At 42.1% G+C, this 14,326-nt stretch overlaps 1 protein-coding gene across 1 annotated transcript; it reads right to left on the reverse strand.

Moving 5' to 3' along the window:
• Positions 1 to 10,263: 10,263 nt before the first annotated feature.
• On the reverse strand, positions 10,264 to 11,461 carry LOC145140790 (zinc finger protein ZAT5-like). The gene has a single exon (XM_079074181.1). The coding sequence runs from the start codon at positions 11,367 to 11,369 to the stop codon at positions 10,371 to 10,373; it is 999 nt and encodes a 332-aa protein (XP_078930307.1). The 5' UTR covers positions 11,370 to 11,461; the 3' UTR covers positions 10,264 to 10,370.
• Between the last annotated feature and the right edge of the window lie 2,865 nt (positions 11,462 to 14,326).

The following is a 14,326-nucleotide window of genomic DNA, read 5'->3' on the forward strand; positions in this document are numbered from 1 at the left end:
GGCCTTTTAAAACAAGTCTTTCTTAATGTGTATATATCTCCCTTTTTTTGTTTATGAAAGAATCACTTACTTCTTTTGGTCTTACTATAGGGAGGAAGGTTAATCAATCTCATACTTGATTATTATACATTGATATCATCTCAATGTTCACGGCTCTAAGTCATTTATCAGGTTCAAATCTGATATAGTGTTTTGGTAGTTGATAGGTTCACCAGAAACTATCAAGAAAAACTCATCAATGAGAGATTCCATATTTCTCATGTTGATGATGTATGGTCCATTGGCATGGCCTAGACTGCTCTAGCGCGCCAGCCTGGCCTGGTGCGCTCCTGCCAGCCCTGCCTGGCGTTCCCTTGCGAGCCTTGCTGGGGACTCCCTTGCCAGCCCTGCTGGGGACTCTCCTGCCGGCTCGGCCAGGCGCTCCCTCGCCTGACACTCCCTTGCCATCCTATCCTGGTGCGCGCCCGCCAGCCCCGCCCCGCGCCTCTGGGTGGCCTCGCCCAGCTCCTTGCTAGCTGGGCCTGAATTGGGCTGGCCCAAGGCCTGACCTAATTGCCCCCTAAATAATGAACAGTACCTCCTCCATGGAGATGGACCTTTTCCCTAGATCTTCCCCATGGCTCAGCCGCCACTATATTCCGGCAGGGTGGCTCAACTGCCACCCGCCGCCGTCAACCACCATACACTACCACTAGCACCAAGATGGTTCTCTCCAGCTATGGAGGACCATCTCAGATCTTTTAGCTGATCTAACTTGACCGTCGGAGTCCGCTCCCGGGGCACAATCCCTGGGACGGCTCTAACGAGTTTGCACTGTGATGTCCAGATCTCCGCCGCAGCTGAAGACCAGAAGATGTGCCGGAGGTTGATGTCGCATCATTTGGCGCCATCCCGGATTCGAGCAAGTAGCAAAAGCCTCAGTTGCTTTCAAGCTCGTTTTTTCTTCAGATCTGATGTGTTCTCATCTAAGGTTTGCTCAGATCTGCTCATATTTAGCACCATTTGGTTCAGATCCGTTTGGCTTTGGCCAAGATCTGCTCAAATCGATTTGGTTATTGACAAGATCTTTCTAGATCTGTCTAACCATCATTCAGAGCTCTTGATCTGCCGAGTTTTATGATCTATTTGAGTTTTCTCTCTTAGATCTTCAGATCTGTATTGTTTTTTGCTCAGATGTCTAGATATGTTTTGTTTTAGTTTATCTAAGCAACTCTCAAGTCTTAAAGGACTTTATCAGGTTTCATTTTCATCTATATTTTGATAGAGTATTCAGAAAGTTGGGGAGAAGAGAGATTTCTATGAATTTTTCCCATCTTGTTCATATTTTCGAGCTTTATCCAGTAAATGGAAGAACAAACAATATTTTGCAAGTCTTTATTTCTTTTGCCTGCTCATTTTCGAGAAAATCGGTTTTGTTTCTTGATTTCTCATGTGCAACTTCATTCAAGTTGTTTATCTGGTGCTTCCTCTAGAAGCTTAGAGATGGAACAAAAGATTTTGAGACTTGTTGAGCAAGCTGAAGAGTAGGGAAGGTTTTATGAGAAGAAAACCTCATCAGATCCGTTTGGCCTTTGCCAAGATCTGTTTAGGATTCATTTGATTTTGCCAAGATCTTTTCAGATCTGTCTTAGCATTATTTTCTCTTTCAAACATTCTCCAAGTTGCAAAGACCTTATCAGATGTGTTTTCATCTAAGCTTGGTGGTTTGATCAGCAAAGGAGAAAGAAAATAATTTTTATGAGTTTTTTATTTCATTTCAACACACACATTATCAGAAAATCGTTCTTTAGATTGAACCTGTTTCATCATCTGAAAAGTTGTTTGTACACACAGCTATGTTGCTTGTACATTTTACAAAACCTTTTTTTTTTTAAAAAAAGAGAGAGAAGGAGAAGGGAGTAGAAGTTTTGAGGGGTCTTAACCCACTTTCACTCCATGTATTTTCCATCTGAGTATGAGTTTTCAGCATCTATTTCACTTCAAATTAAAATTCATTTCAGTAATGATTTGTGGGAACAAGTGTGTAAGTTGTAAACACAGCTGTGGTAAGCTGTGGTACTTGTACATTCCAAAACCTATTTTACCTCAGGAATTAGATTTACCGTCAATATAGTTACTGTCCATCCCACCAGTTAAAAAAAAAGGGAAGGAAAATTCAAAATGATATACTTGTTGGCACATCTCGACCAAACACAAAAAAGAAGAGAAAAGTTGTTTTACATTACACATATAAAATAAATATTACAAAATTGTTTGGGTGCTCTTTGTTTCTCCCAAGCCGACAAAATAAAAAGAGGGGTATAGGTATACAGTCTACACCACAAAGTTTAAATAAGCAAAACTAGCAAACAAGCCAAAGCGGGCCCCACGCGTCTTAAAAGTCAACACAAGACAAGAGCTGGGTCCCACCTGGACTTCTCTCCTTGCAGACGAAAGCTTCTCCGATTAACCCAACCGACAAACATCTTCAATGAGTCACAATTGTAGTCGCCGGTGAACGAAGCCAAGGTGTTACCGGTTGAATCACCGGTAGTCAGAGCAACAACATCTTCAGCACCACCGTGACCATTTGTCTACCCCCCAATGATAGCAACCCCGGAGTGAAATCGCCATCACCACCGGTAGGCCACCTCCTGTCACCGGTCATCTCGAGAAAGCGGCGTATGGCGAAGCAGCCTTGGCAGCAACCTTCAAGCCAGCCACCCATCGGCCTTCCCGTAGCAACAGCTCTGACGCAAACCGCCATCAGACCTGCAAGTCGACCACCTTCAATATCGGTGACCCAGCGGAGTAGTTCCGGCGCCAGTCACCGCTATGCTACATCCTGTCGACCATCGCCATCTCCGGTCCAAACTGATGAAATAGCACCTCCGACAAAATCAGATCCTCTATCTCTACAGATGACGAGGAACAAAAAAAAGGGGGGGGAGAACCGTCTTCCCCATCTCCAGTCGTCGGAGTCTTCGCCTTACCCTGCAGCCAATGAATTACCGACGAACCACCTCCATCGGGGGGATCGTTGGTTGTTTCCAGCCACAATTGCAATCTCATTCGTCGCCATTGGTATAGACGGCTGCCATATGTTTCTTGTTCGTCACTGGCAACCGGAAAGAAAATCGCCAGTCTCCACATCCTTGCTCCGATTCCCCTCCACAGCTAACACCGCCCGTCGAGTAGCCACCATGAATTTCTAGCCCCCAGTCAATACCTGCGTTTCTTTCCTTTCTTTGGGCATTTCCTCTTCAGTAGAAACGAGGTAACAGGGCAATGGCGGAAACAAACAAAATAAGCATGGTGGGCCCATTGTAGTTATTGGATCAGCAAATTCTTTTCACACTTTTTAAGTGACTTGGGCTAACAAATTGTTAATGGGCTCACAACTCGTAAAGTGGGTTAACTTATCTCAACTGGGTTTCTCCTATCAAACTGCAGTAATTAATTGATGTTTTATTGGGCTGGTTCAATACGAAAATAACCCAATTATTTGCAAGAATAAACTAGCAAATCAGTCGTTTAACGCTCAAGTATCGCGATGTCTTTCAAACAAGATACGCCCTCAGAATATACGCTGAGGTCCAAACTCACTCATCATTTTCAAAAAAAAAAAAAAAAAAAAAAGAGGGGGGAAGGAGAAGAGTAATGTACTACTGTTACTCGTGAAGCGTTTAGAAATAACCATCAGCAACTGCACTGCACCGGCTATTAGCAGTCGTGTTGACGGGCCCCAGGAAATCTAACTACTCCTCTCTCATCATTCATGTTGACCGGCCCCGCTAGTCTTGCTGTCCAACTCTTAGTAGTCGCGCAGCTCGATCTTCAGCAGCGACGACCTAGCTCAGCAACCGCAAAGCCCAATCACTAGCAGCTACATTGTCTGCCTCCCAGCAGTTGCCTTGCCCAACTCTCAAAGGTAGCGCTACCCAGCTCTTGTCGGCCTGCTTGAATCGCCTAGCTCTTTCTAGTAGCTGTATTGCTCAGATTTCAGCAGCTATGCATCCAACATTCTCTCTCTTCGCCTCCTATAATAAAAAGAAAATGGGGGGGGGGAGAAGGATTAGTGACACCATGCAGAAGTACTTTTTATTCCGAAGGGGCAGAGTTAAAGTACATGAAGAATTGATACTATGCACGGTAGTACATTCCCGAGACGACATTAGTATTCCGGGTTGAAAGAGCAGCATCATGGTCCAACTCTCAATAGTCGTGTTGCTCACCTATCGCTAGCAGCTCGCTGCCCGGGCCTCAGCGGCCCTGCTGACCAGTTCCTGACAGCAGCCTCGTTACGCACCTCTTAACAGTAGCTACATTATCAAGCTCTAAGTAACACTGCCACATAGCTCTCCGCAAACAGCCAAGACACCGATGCCTCAATTATTAGTACGACTAGCGAGGCAGCAAAGCATCAGGTACCATTCCACTTTAACCCAGACTGGTCACACGAGCTAGACACATAGATTGTAGGGTGCTACGCCCAGTCATGCGAGGTTCAGTACCCTCGCCTCGAGTCGTCTGGCTTCCCAGCCCGACTCCATTACAGCGGCAAGCACTGCATGCGAGGTTCAGTACCCTCGCCTCGAGTCGCATGGCTTCTCAGCCCGGCTCCAGTACAGCGGCAAGCTCCGCATGCGAGGTTCAGTACCCTCGCCTCGAGTCGCCTGGCTTCTCAGCCTGACTCCATTATAGCGGGAAGATCCGCATGCGAGGTTCAGTACCCTCGCCTCGAGTCGCCTGGCTTCTCAGCCCGACTCCATTATAGCGGCAAGCTCCGCATGCGAGGTTCAGTACCCTTGCCTTGAGTCGCCTGGCTTCTCTGCCCAACTCCAGTATAGCAACATGCCCCGACCATTCCATACGATGCTCTTCCGTGTGATTTATCTATGATCGTCGGCAGCCAAGCCCGATCCATTCCACGCGATGCTCTCCCGCGTGATTTATCTACGATCGCTGGCAGCCAAGCCCAATCCATTCCACGCGATGCTCTCTCGCGTGATCTATCTATGATCGTTAACAGCCAAACCCGATCTGTTATACGCGATGCTTTCCCGCAAGACATCTCCATGTTCATTGGCTGCTAAGCCCAAGCCACTCTCCATCGTCGCGCGCCATAAGTCGCGCATCACAAGCTTATTCCACACCATGATCTTGGTGCTCCCTCCCTCACAGTCATCATGGTTCTCTTGTGCTCGGACGATCGGTGAAGTGTTATCCACATTACGACCTGCTATAGTGAGGATACTCTCCAGCAAGAAGGTCATCCCGACAACGGCCCGGCTACCTACGACCCCACAACACCTCTGTTTCCTGGCTCTCGGAAAAAGTCCTGCTATGTAACCCTACCTGTAGCCTCGTCGCGTATCCCACAGCACCTCTGTTTCCTAGCTCTCGTAAATGGTCTCGTTGTGCAACCCTACATGTAGCCTCGCCGCGTACCCCACAACATCTCTGTTTCCTGGCTCTCGGAAATGGTCTCGCTATGCAACCCTACCTGTAGCCTCACCGCGTACCCTACGACATCTCTGTTTCCTGGCTCTCGGAAATGGTCTCGCTGTGCAACCCTACATGTAGCCTCGTCGCGTACCCCACAACATCTCTGTTTCCTGGCCCTTGGAAACGGTCTTGCTGCGCAACCCATACCTCTGGCCTCACCGCTTATCCCTTAGCACCTCTGCTGCCTGGCTCTCGGCAACAGTCTCACTGCATGTTTCCTACCTATAGCCTCACTACCTGTTCCTCAAGAATTCTGTTGTCTGGCTATCGACAATAGTCTTACTGCGTGACCCTCGCTAGCAACCAAGTCGCCCAGCTCTCGGAATCTATTCCTCGCCTCCTCTAAGAAAGGGGGGGGGGTAATAAGGTTGGTACGCCGCAATCTAGCTAGGTGTAGCCCGAGCAAGAAAGATCCTCAAGATGGTTATCAATGCAGACTATGTAGATGGTTACTGGTGACATCCCATCTCGCATTGCTACCACAACAATCACGTCGGATAACAGTCTCAGGGACTGAATGGCAAGCTTACGCTTCTTATCTACCCCGGTCTGACATTCCACCGACATCAGTGTCGCGTAACACTCTTTAGCAGCCTCGGTCCGCATGATCGCAGCAACAGTTACGTTGCATCGCACCGATCGGCTCGCACTCCTCTCAATGAAGGAGTATCAAGTCATCTCAAGCTACATAAGCAATGCTTGGCTCATCGCACAACCCCACGACTCTCGTGGGCGAGGTTCGGTCATTTCACTTTATTATTTATTGTATTGGTGCTTTATCTAGTCCGATCCGATTGTCAGCAACCCAATCGCATCAGACTAGGGGGACTTGACGACGCATAATTTATATGACTAGTTCCAGTCCGATGTCATTGGCCGCGTACCAATAACACCAGACTGGGGGGACTTGATGATATATGGTCCATTAGCATGGCCCAGACCGCTCTAGCGCGCCAGCCTGGCCTGGCGCGCTCCTGCCAACCTTGCCAGGGACTCCCTTGCGAGCCTCGCTGGGGACTCTCCTGTTAGTTTATATGACTAGTCCAGTTCGATGTCATTGGCCGCATACCAATAACACCAGACTGGGGGGACTTGATGATATATGGTCCATTAGCATGGCCCAGACGGCTCTAGCGCGCCAGCCTGGCCTGGCGCGCTCCTGCCAACCTTGCCGGGGACTCCCTTGCCAGCCTCGCTGGGGACTCTCCTGTTGGTTTATACGACTTAGTCCAGTCCGATGTCATTGGCCGCGTACCAATAACACCAGACTGGGGGGACTTGATGATGTATGGTCCATTGGCATGGCCTAGACTGCTCTAGCACGCCAGCCTGGCCTGGTGCGCTCCTGCCAGCCCTGCCTGGCGTTCCCTTGCGAGCCTTGCTGGGGACTCCCTTGCCACCCCTGCTGGGGACTCTCCTGCCGGCTAGGCCAGGCGCTCCCTTGCCTGGTACTCCCTTGCCATCCTTTCCTGGTGCGCGCCCGCACGCCCCGCCCGGCGCCTCCGGGCGGCCTCGCCCAGCTCCTTGCTAGCTGGGCCTGAATTGGGCTGGCCCAAGGCCTGACCAAATTGCCCCCTATATAATGAACAGTACCTCCTCCATGGAGAGGGACCTTTTCCCTAGATCTTCCCCATGGCTCAGCCGCCACTATATTCCGGCAGGGTGGCTCAACCGCCACCCGCCGCCGTCAACCACCATAGACTACCACTAGCACCAAGATGGTTCTCTCCAGCTATGGAGGACCATCTCAGATCTTCTAGCTGATCTAACTTGACCGTCGGAGTCCGCTCCCGGGGCACAGTCCCTAGGACGGCTCTAACGAGTTTGCACTGTGATGTCCAGATCTCCACCGCAACTGAAGACCAGAAGATGCGCCGGAGGTTGATGTCGCATCACATGTTATAGATGATTTTTTCCATATATGTGATGATGTATTCAACGAGTTTATAGCCTTGGCCGACATGCCCAGGAAATCTTTGAAATTTCATCGTGATGGGGATATATCATTGCAATTGTTGGTATTCAACGATTAATTCCTAGTAAGCACGAGTCATCAGCTTGCGTTGACAACGTCCCTGCCCTTTTTACACATCGCCCATCGCTCCTACCGATTGAATGGTCCGGTGAAGTGTTAGGACCGCAGCGATGTGGGCGGTTCGCCGTCGGTGACGTTTTAGGAATTCCACTGAACCTTATCATTTAGAGGAAGGAGAAGTCGTAACAAGGTTTCTGTAGGTGAACATGCGGAAGGATCATTGTTGAACCCTACAAGACAGAACGAACAATAAATATGTAACCACAACAAGGTGACAGACAGTTTGTGTTTCTGAATAGTTATTATTCATGTTTAACAATTTCTTGTTAAAACTAATTTCAACTCTTGCTACATCATGCGATGGTTCTTGAGTTACTTTAAGTTCTATGTGCCTCCCACTTTCTTTGTCATTAGAAGCTTGCTTTCTAATAACTCAACTTCCAGAGGAATAAGAAAACTTATTCTTGGTGGGATTTGTATAAAATAATCTAAATAATTGTTTTAGAATATTTTACAAATATGTATTTACTATATCATGGGTTTAGAAGCTTTAGTCTTACATAAGCTTCAAATCCTCAAAACAATAATAAAGTCTTTCAATATTAAATCTTATAAAGTGTTGCATCTACTTCTTAGTTGGAGATGGTATTCGAAATACAAGTTATAGTGATTAAAGTATAATCCCAAAAGGATAAAGGAATATAATTTCTATTAATTAGAAAGCAAACCATATCTAGTAAGGTTTAGTTCATCCTTTATTATCTCTAAGACTTTAGATGATACTATTGATTTTTTTCTTAACTTCTTATTTGAAAACTTCAAAGATTCCTCATTTATCTTTTATCATATAAAATATAATTAAAACTACCATAGTATTTTATTAAGTAGACTATCTTGTACTAAATCTAGACATTCACTAGAAAAGAATTCATACAACACAGTGTATAGTTCCTTAATAATTATTTTCTTTATCATTTAGTGAAAATATAATTAGTAATCTTTTATACATAAATAAGATTCACATATGTCAAATAAAACATATTTATTTGCCTTCAGAAATCCATTTCTTGAAGTTGGAATGTGTATTCTATTTATATAATAAATATAACAATGTCCTAGATAAGTTAGATTTGAATCATATTTGAATCTAAAGAGTTTTCTTATAGAACTTTTTTTTAGAAAATATTGATATTTACTTTTTGATTCTGTTAAGAGATCTAGTTCTCAAAACAAGGATTAATCATTAATGAATATGAATGTGATCGTTATAAAAAAACGATTAAGTAAATAATCAATCATTTAACCAATTAACTAAGACATAAATTTAGTCAAGCTAAATTCAAACAGTTCAAAACAAACATTGTTTTACAATACAAGTCTTTTATGGTCAAAACATAAATGGTAAACTTGAAGAGTGAAGTTTCAACTTGTTTGCTCTCAGCTGCTTACTTTTCTTGAATATCTGTAAAAATTTACAAATATTGGATTAACATTAATTATCAAGTACTTGAGTGTTATATGAAAAGTATAAGTTATATCTTATAGATATCTAAATTACTAGTCCAGCCGATATTTTTCAGATAAGAGAAGAAGTTCCTCTTCTAGTGTCTTGTTTCTTTATAATAGAAACAATATCCATCTTTATAGGCCTTTTGTATTTCTTGGGCTTATAGGTATACATATTATGAACCATAAGCCTCTTAGAGCGTACAGTGTGACTCTCTTCAGCGTTGCTTTCATTGAATGCTTAAACATGCTTGAACCAGGTTCTACCGTTTTGTAGGTATATCCGTTTAACCTGACGAAACATTTGATATGCTTCTAAGTTTTCCAAGAATTTCTGGAAGTCAGGAATAACTGTTTCCAGTATGATGCTAGAAACATCTTCAACATCACAATGATGCTTCCACCAGACATCATGTTCTGATATATTGTAAGTGAAAGTTGTTCAAGAATAGGGCCTTTAATAATATATAATTTATGATCCTTTTCGAGAATATCCCTCAAGGAATCAAGGTACAACACCATTTGTTGAAAATATATCCATTGAATGTTATTATCTCTTGTAGATCAGTAAAAGAAAGATAATGCATGATAATGAGTTAAGATTTTGTTTTCATCTACAAAATTTAACAAAATTCATTTAGTATTTTCAATATTTAAATCTTTAATAATTAATACCCTTTAAGTTTCTAAAACATTAATCATCAAAATCTAGAATTCAAGTTGCAAAAAAAATAAATGGTTATATATCATTTATCCCATTATTGAATTCTAACAAGTTAGATATTGATTATCAATGATATTTTAATATATAATTCTTAGCGTTATGGGATCTCAAACAACTTTTGTTAATGACTTGTTTGATTCCATCTATGTCTCGGATCTCTCTTGCTCATATACCATTTTTCATAAAAGATTGGCAATCAAATCATGAGACATATAAAACATGCACATAACTAGCGGTTATATATATTTTATAGTTATAATATTTTTAAAAACATATTATATGATGATTATTATATAAGCCAAATAAGAATATAAAAGATACCTAACCACTTTGTTAATCCTACGAAAATCCATAATATTTTTCAAGTTAGTAATCATAATCGTGAATCAAACAATATTAAAAAAATAAAAAAAAAAAAAAAAAAGGCAATAGTAATACAAAGGTATTTCAACAAAATTGAACTTTCATACATTTACATATTTTTAATTTATCAACAAACTAAATTGGCGAGAAAATAATTTACAATTTTTGGTGGGGTATGATGATGACTTCACATCTACCTTCACAAAATCACAAGATTAGTACAAGTTATAAATAAATAAATAAATAAATAAGTATTCAGTAATGACAATCCACCAATGTTGGGGCAGCGGACAAACGAACGGCCTGTTGTTTATTCTCATTTTCCCCCGTCGTTGAGAATGTAAATCCCCGTTTTTGACGTTGATCGTCATCGGCGGCTGCTACGGTGGTTTCCCGTGGGGCCGGAAGGTTAAGATCCAAACACAACGCATTATTCTTTGACTTATTATCATAGGTCTCTGCGCGTGCGGTGGTCATCGGACTGAACGGAATCAAAGATAAGGTGGTGGTGTTTGCGTGGCCGGTGGTGCCGTTATTGCCACCTTTGTTGCCGCCGCCTGCCACCCGGTGACGCCTCATATGACCACCCAATGCTTGTCCAGAATTAAATTCTGTGCCACATATTGAGCATTCATGAAGCTTGGAGGAGGACTTTGTGAATGAAACTCGGTTGTTTATTTGAAGAGAAACGGAAGAATTGTGATTCCTGAATGGAAACTCTGTTGGTGATTCATTAATGTTATCGGCAATGTAGGGTGCTGGTTTTCTCATGTCTTCATTATTTTTAGGTTTCTTATGGCTGGCTCGATGGCCTCCGAGAGCTTGAAATGAAGAAAAAGTTCGGTTGCATGTCCTGCATTCATAAACAAAAATTCCAGTGTTTCCGGTGGTCGACGTATGTATGTACCTTTTGCTATTAAACTTGAACATTCCATCGTAATCGTCTTTGCTTTTTCTTGAGGAAAGGTCCAAGGACTGGCCTTTGGAGAGGAGGATTAGGGACTCGGCAGTGTCTTCATCTTCCGTGGTGGTGCTACCTGCCGGAAAACCCGAAGATGATACAGGAGAGTCATTTAAATCGTTATTGTTGGCGGATGCAATTGTGAAAAGAATTGGAGATTGTGGCCTTTGACGCTTGGTTCGTTTGCCTTTAGAGATGTTGGTGATATCCTTGGGAGCAGCATCACCATCACCATCAAGACCACCACCACCAGCGGTGGTGGTGGTGGTGGTTTGTTCTGTGGCAGCCTCCATGGCTGGCTAGGTGTAAAATTACAAAGCCAATGATAACCACTCACCAACATAACACCAACCACATAAAGATAGAAAAATTCATGGAGAGAAAATATAGGGTTAGAGGAAGCAATATGTAGTAGTGAGAGAAGGTGGTGGTGCATATTTATATATATGGTTGTGCATGCATGTGAGTTAGAGATGGAAACAAGAGTGGATGGAACACAAAAATTAGAAAAGGAAAGGCCACATCTTATCTTATATATAATCTTTATTTCTTTATCCTATTTCTCTCGCATCTACACGAATATATGAGAATTATAGACCGGGTAGAAAGATTTTTCTTAAATATAGAATTCTTTGTGGTTTCATTTTATTTTGATATTAATATTAATATTTTTAATCATGAACTCGGTTAAAAGTTTACCATTAAATCCCTATAAAATTATTAATATACCCTTTCCCATTATCTTTTACTATTGTTTATTTTTATTAATCATTGATAAAATTATTACATGAAGTATTCAACTTTTATAGGAAAGCCCCATCATACACAATAAAACATTTTAATCTCTTTTGTATAAAAAAACAACCACGAAACTGTGAAATAACTTCTGCGGATTTGCGATATGGATCATTTTGTGCCAAAAGATATGTCAATAAGGTCTTGCATGGATTTTATTCCTCATGAATTGCTTTACTTCCAATGTTTTTTTTTTCCCTGAAACAAGCAACCATATAAATATTAAAATGAAAAAAGAACTAGAAATCATGAATAACCAATTACAAAGAGATCAAGCAGGGGAGGATTAATGTTGGGGCATGGGGTAGCCCGTCAAATTTCGTGTAGAAGTATATATTTTTTTGTAATTTTTTCTTATTACGGAGCTAACCCGGTAAAAAATATGGGTTACCTTATATTATAAATCTAAAATATTTTAAAGTCCAAATCTAATAGTCCATTCTTTTAAAATAGCCCAAAATATATAAGCCCAATCTTTTAATGTTAAGAAATAACAAAATTACAAAAAAAAAATTGACATATGAAAAAAAAATTACAAAACAGAAGACTCGATCGAACCCCCTGGTGCCTTTCTCTTCTGCCCAGCCCTTCTCACTGTTCTTAATAGTTGCTCTAGTAGAGTCTACCGACGATCACCAACATCTCCATTTTCCGGCCGACCATCATCACAATGAAGCAATTAAGTTAATTAGTTAACTCAATTTGGTTTTACTTTATCGATTATCAAAGTTTTTTTGTTTATCTTTAACCACGATAGGATCATTTTAAAGTAGTGGTTTTTAACACAGTATATGCAAAATATCAAGAATTTGGTGATCGATTTAGTGAAGTTGGCACGAAATTGATAGAGAACATGGTGACTTTAAGTCCTTGTGACTCATTTTATAGGTTTGATGAATCAAAGTTGTTGAAGTTAAGCGAGATACATAAAAATGATTTTGACGATTCAGAAAGGACGAATCTTAATGGAGCAACTTGATATCTATCATCACTCTTTGCTCCATGATGATAAATTTGTCAACTTGAAGGAAATTGCGGACATCTCTCGTTTGTTGGTGGAAATGGGGAAGCACCTCTCTTTTCTTTTGGTTTACAGATTAGTAAAACTAAGTTTGGTTTTGCCCATAGCAACCTCATCCGTTGAACAATGTTTTTCTACAATGAAGTTGTTAAAGACCAATTTGCGTAATAAAATATGTGACGATTTTATGAACGGTGCTTTGATTTGTAATGTAGAAAATGAAGCACTTGAGAATGTTAAGACTTAAACTGTAGTTACTCGCTTTCAGAAAATGAAAGAGCGAAGAGATGAATTTTAAAATGTAACTGTTAACGTATCCCTATAGGAGTACGTCAAAGATAACGTAATCACTATCTTTAGGACGACCTAGTTAACGGTCACAGCTCGTCCTAGCGCCAGACCCGAGCCCTTGCCCACACGTTGGGACCCTGATGCTTGGTGCCCTCGTGCCCAGGTCCAAATCCTGACGACAATCTTCAGTCCATAATAAGCCAAAACACAATTGGTCATTTCCCAGAGCGACAAGTGTAGCGCTCAGGGCGTTGTCCTCTATTTATTTTGCACCAATAGCAGACGACCACTAGTGGTGCACGGTCCACCAATGTGACTCCTCCACGTCCTGACGGCCCATACGGGACAAATGATATTGTTGGGATCTTATGCAGGGAAAAACATGTATAAAAGGAACCTTTCTTCTTTAGAAGAAGGGATCACCTTCTCACTACCCAAAACCCTAATCACCTTATTCTCACACTGTAACACCTCAAATTTTAGCCCAAATGTAAGCACGAAGCTTAGTGAGTTCCCCAAGATACTACATACAGCACAACATAAATAAATAGCTAGGGGTTATCAGCAACCCTAGGGACTATCAGCAGTCCCAGTGGGCTAACAGCACGCCTTATAGATTATCAGCAACCCTGGAGACTATCAGCAGCCTCAGTCACATAATGAAAACATAACATAATAATAGTAGCTAGACCCAGCTAGTCATCACAAATACAACTATTCTACCACACAGGTAAGAATAAGTGAGGAGACTCACCTGATACAGATGACAAGTAAATCTTACACCCAAACTGCCGGAACTAGACTCCGCCTAATCAACAAAATAATTAACCCTAATTAATAATTAAGGTCCAAAACTCAACTCGCGAGTCCAAATCCCACAACTAAATCCTCTAAGGGAAAAAAGACTATTTTGCCCTTCACATGGTCCAAACCCCTAAATCTTAACCAAAGGTTAAAAGTCAACAAAGTCAACTACCCTGCACGTACGTTGGGCGTAAACTTCTTTACGCGGGGTGTACAACGCAATCAGAAGCAAGCGGGGGTGGAACCGTCAATGCGGGGTGTAGCCATGATTACGCATGACGTACTCTGTCTGCTCTTATTTTCACTAACTTTGTGTCTTAACCCGTTAAGAGAACTAAC

This window comes from Lactuca virosa, chromosome 9 (genome assembly GCF_052849685.1).
Source record: "Lactuca virosa cultivar CGN04683 chromosome 9, Lactuca_virosa_CGN04683_v6, whole genome shotgun sequence".
Classification (NCBI taxonomy): domain Eukaryota; kingdom Viridiplantae; phylum Streptophyta; class Magnoliopsida; order Asterales; family Asteraceae; genus Lactuca; species Lactuca virosa.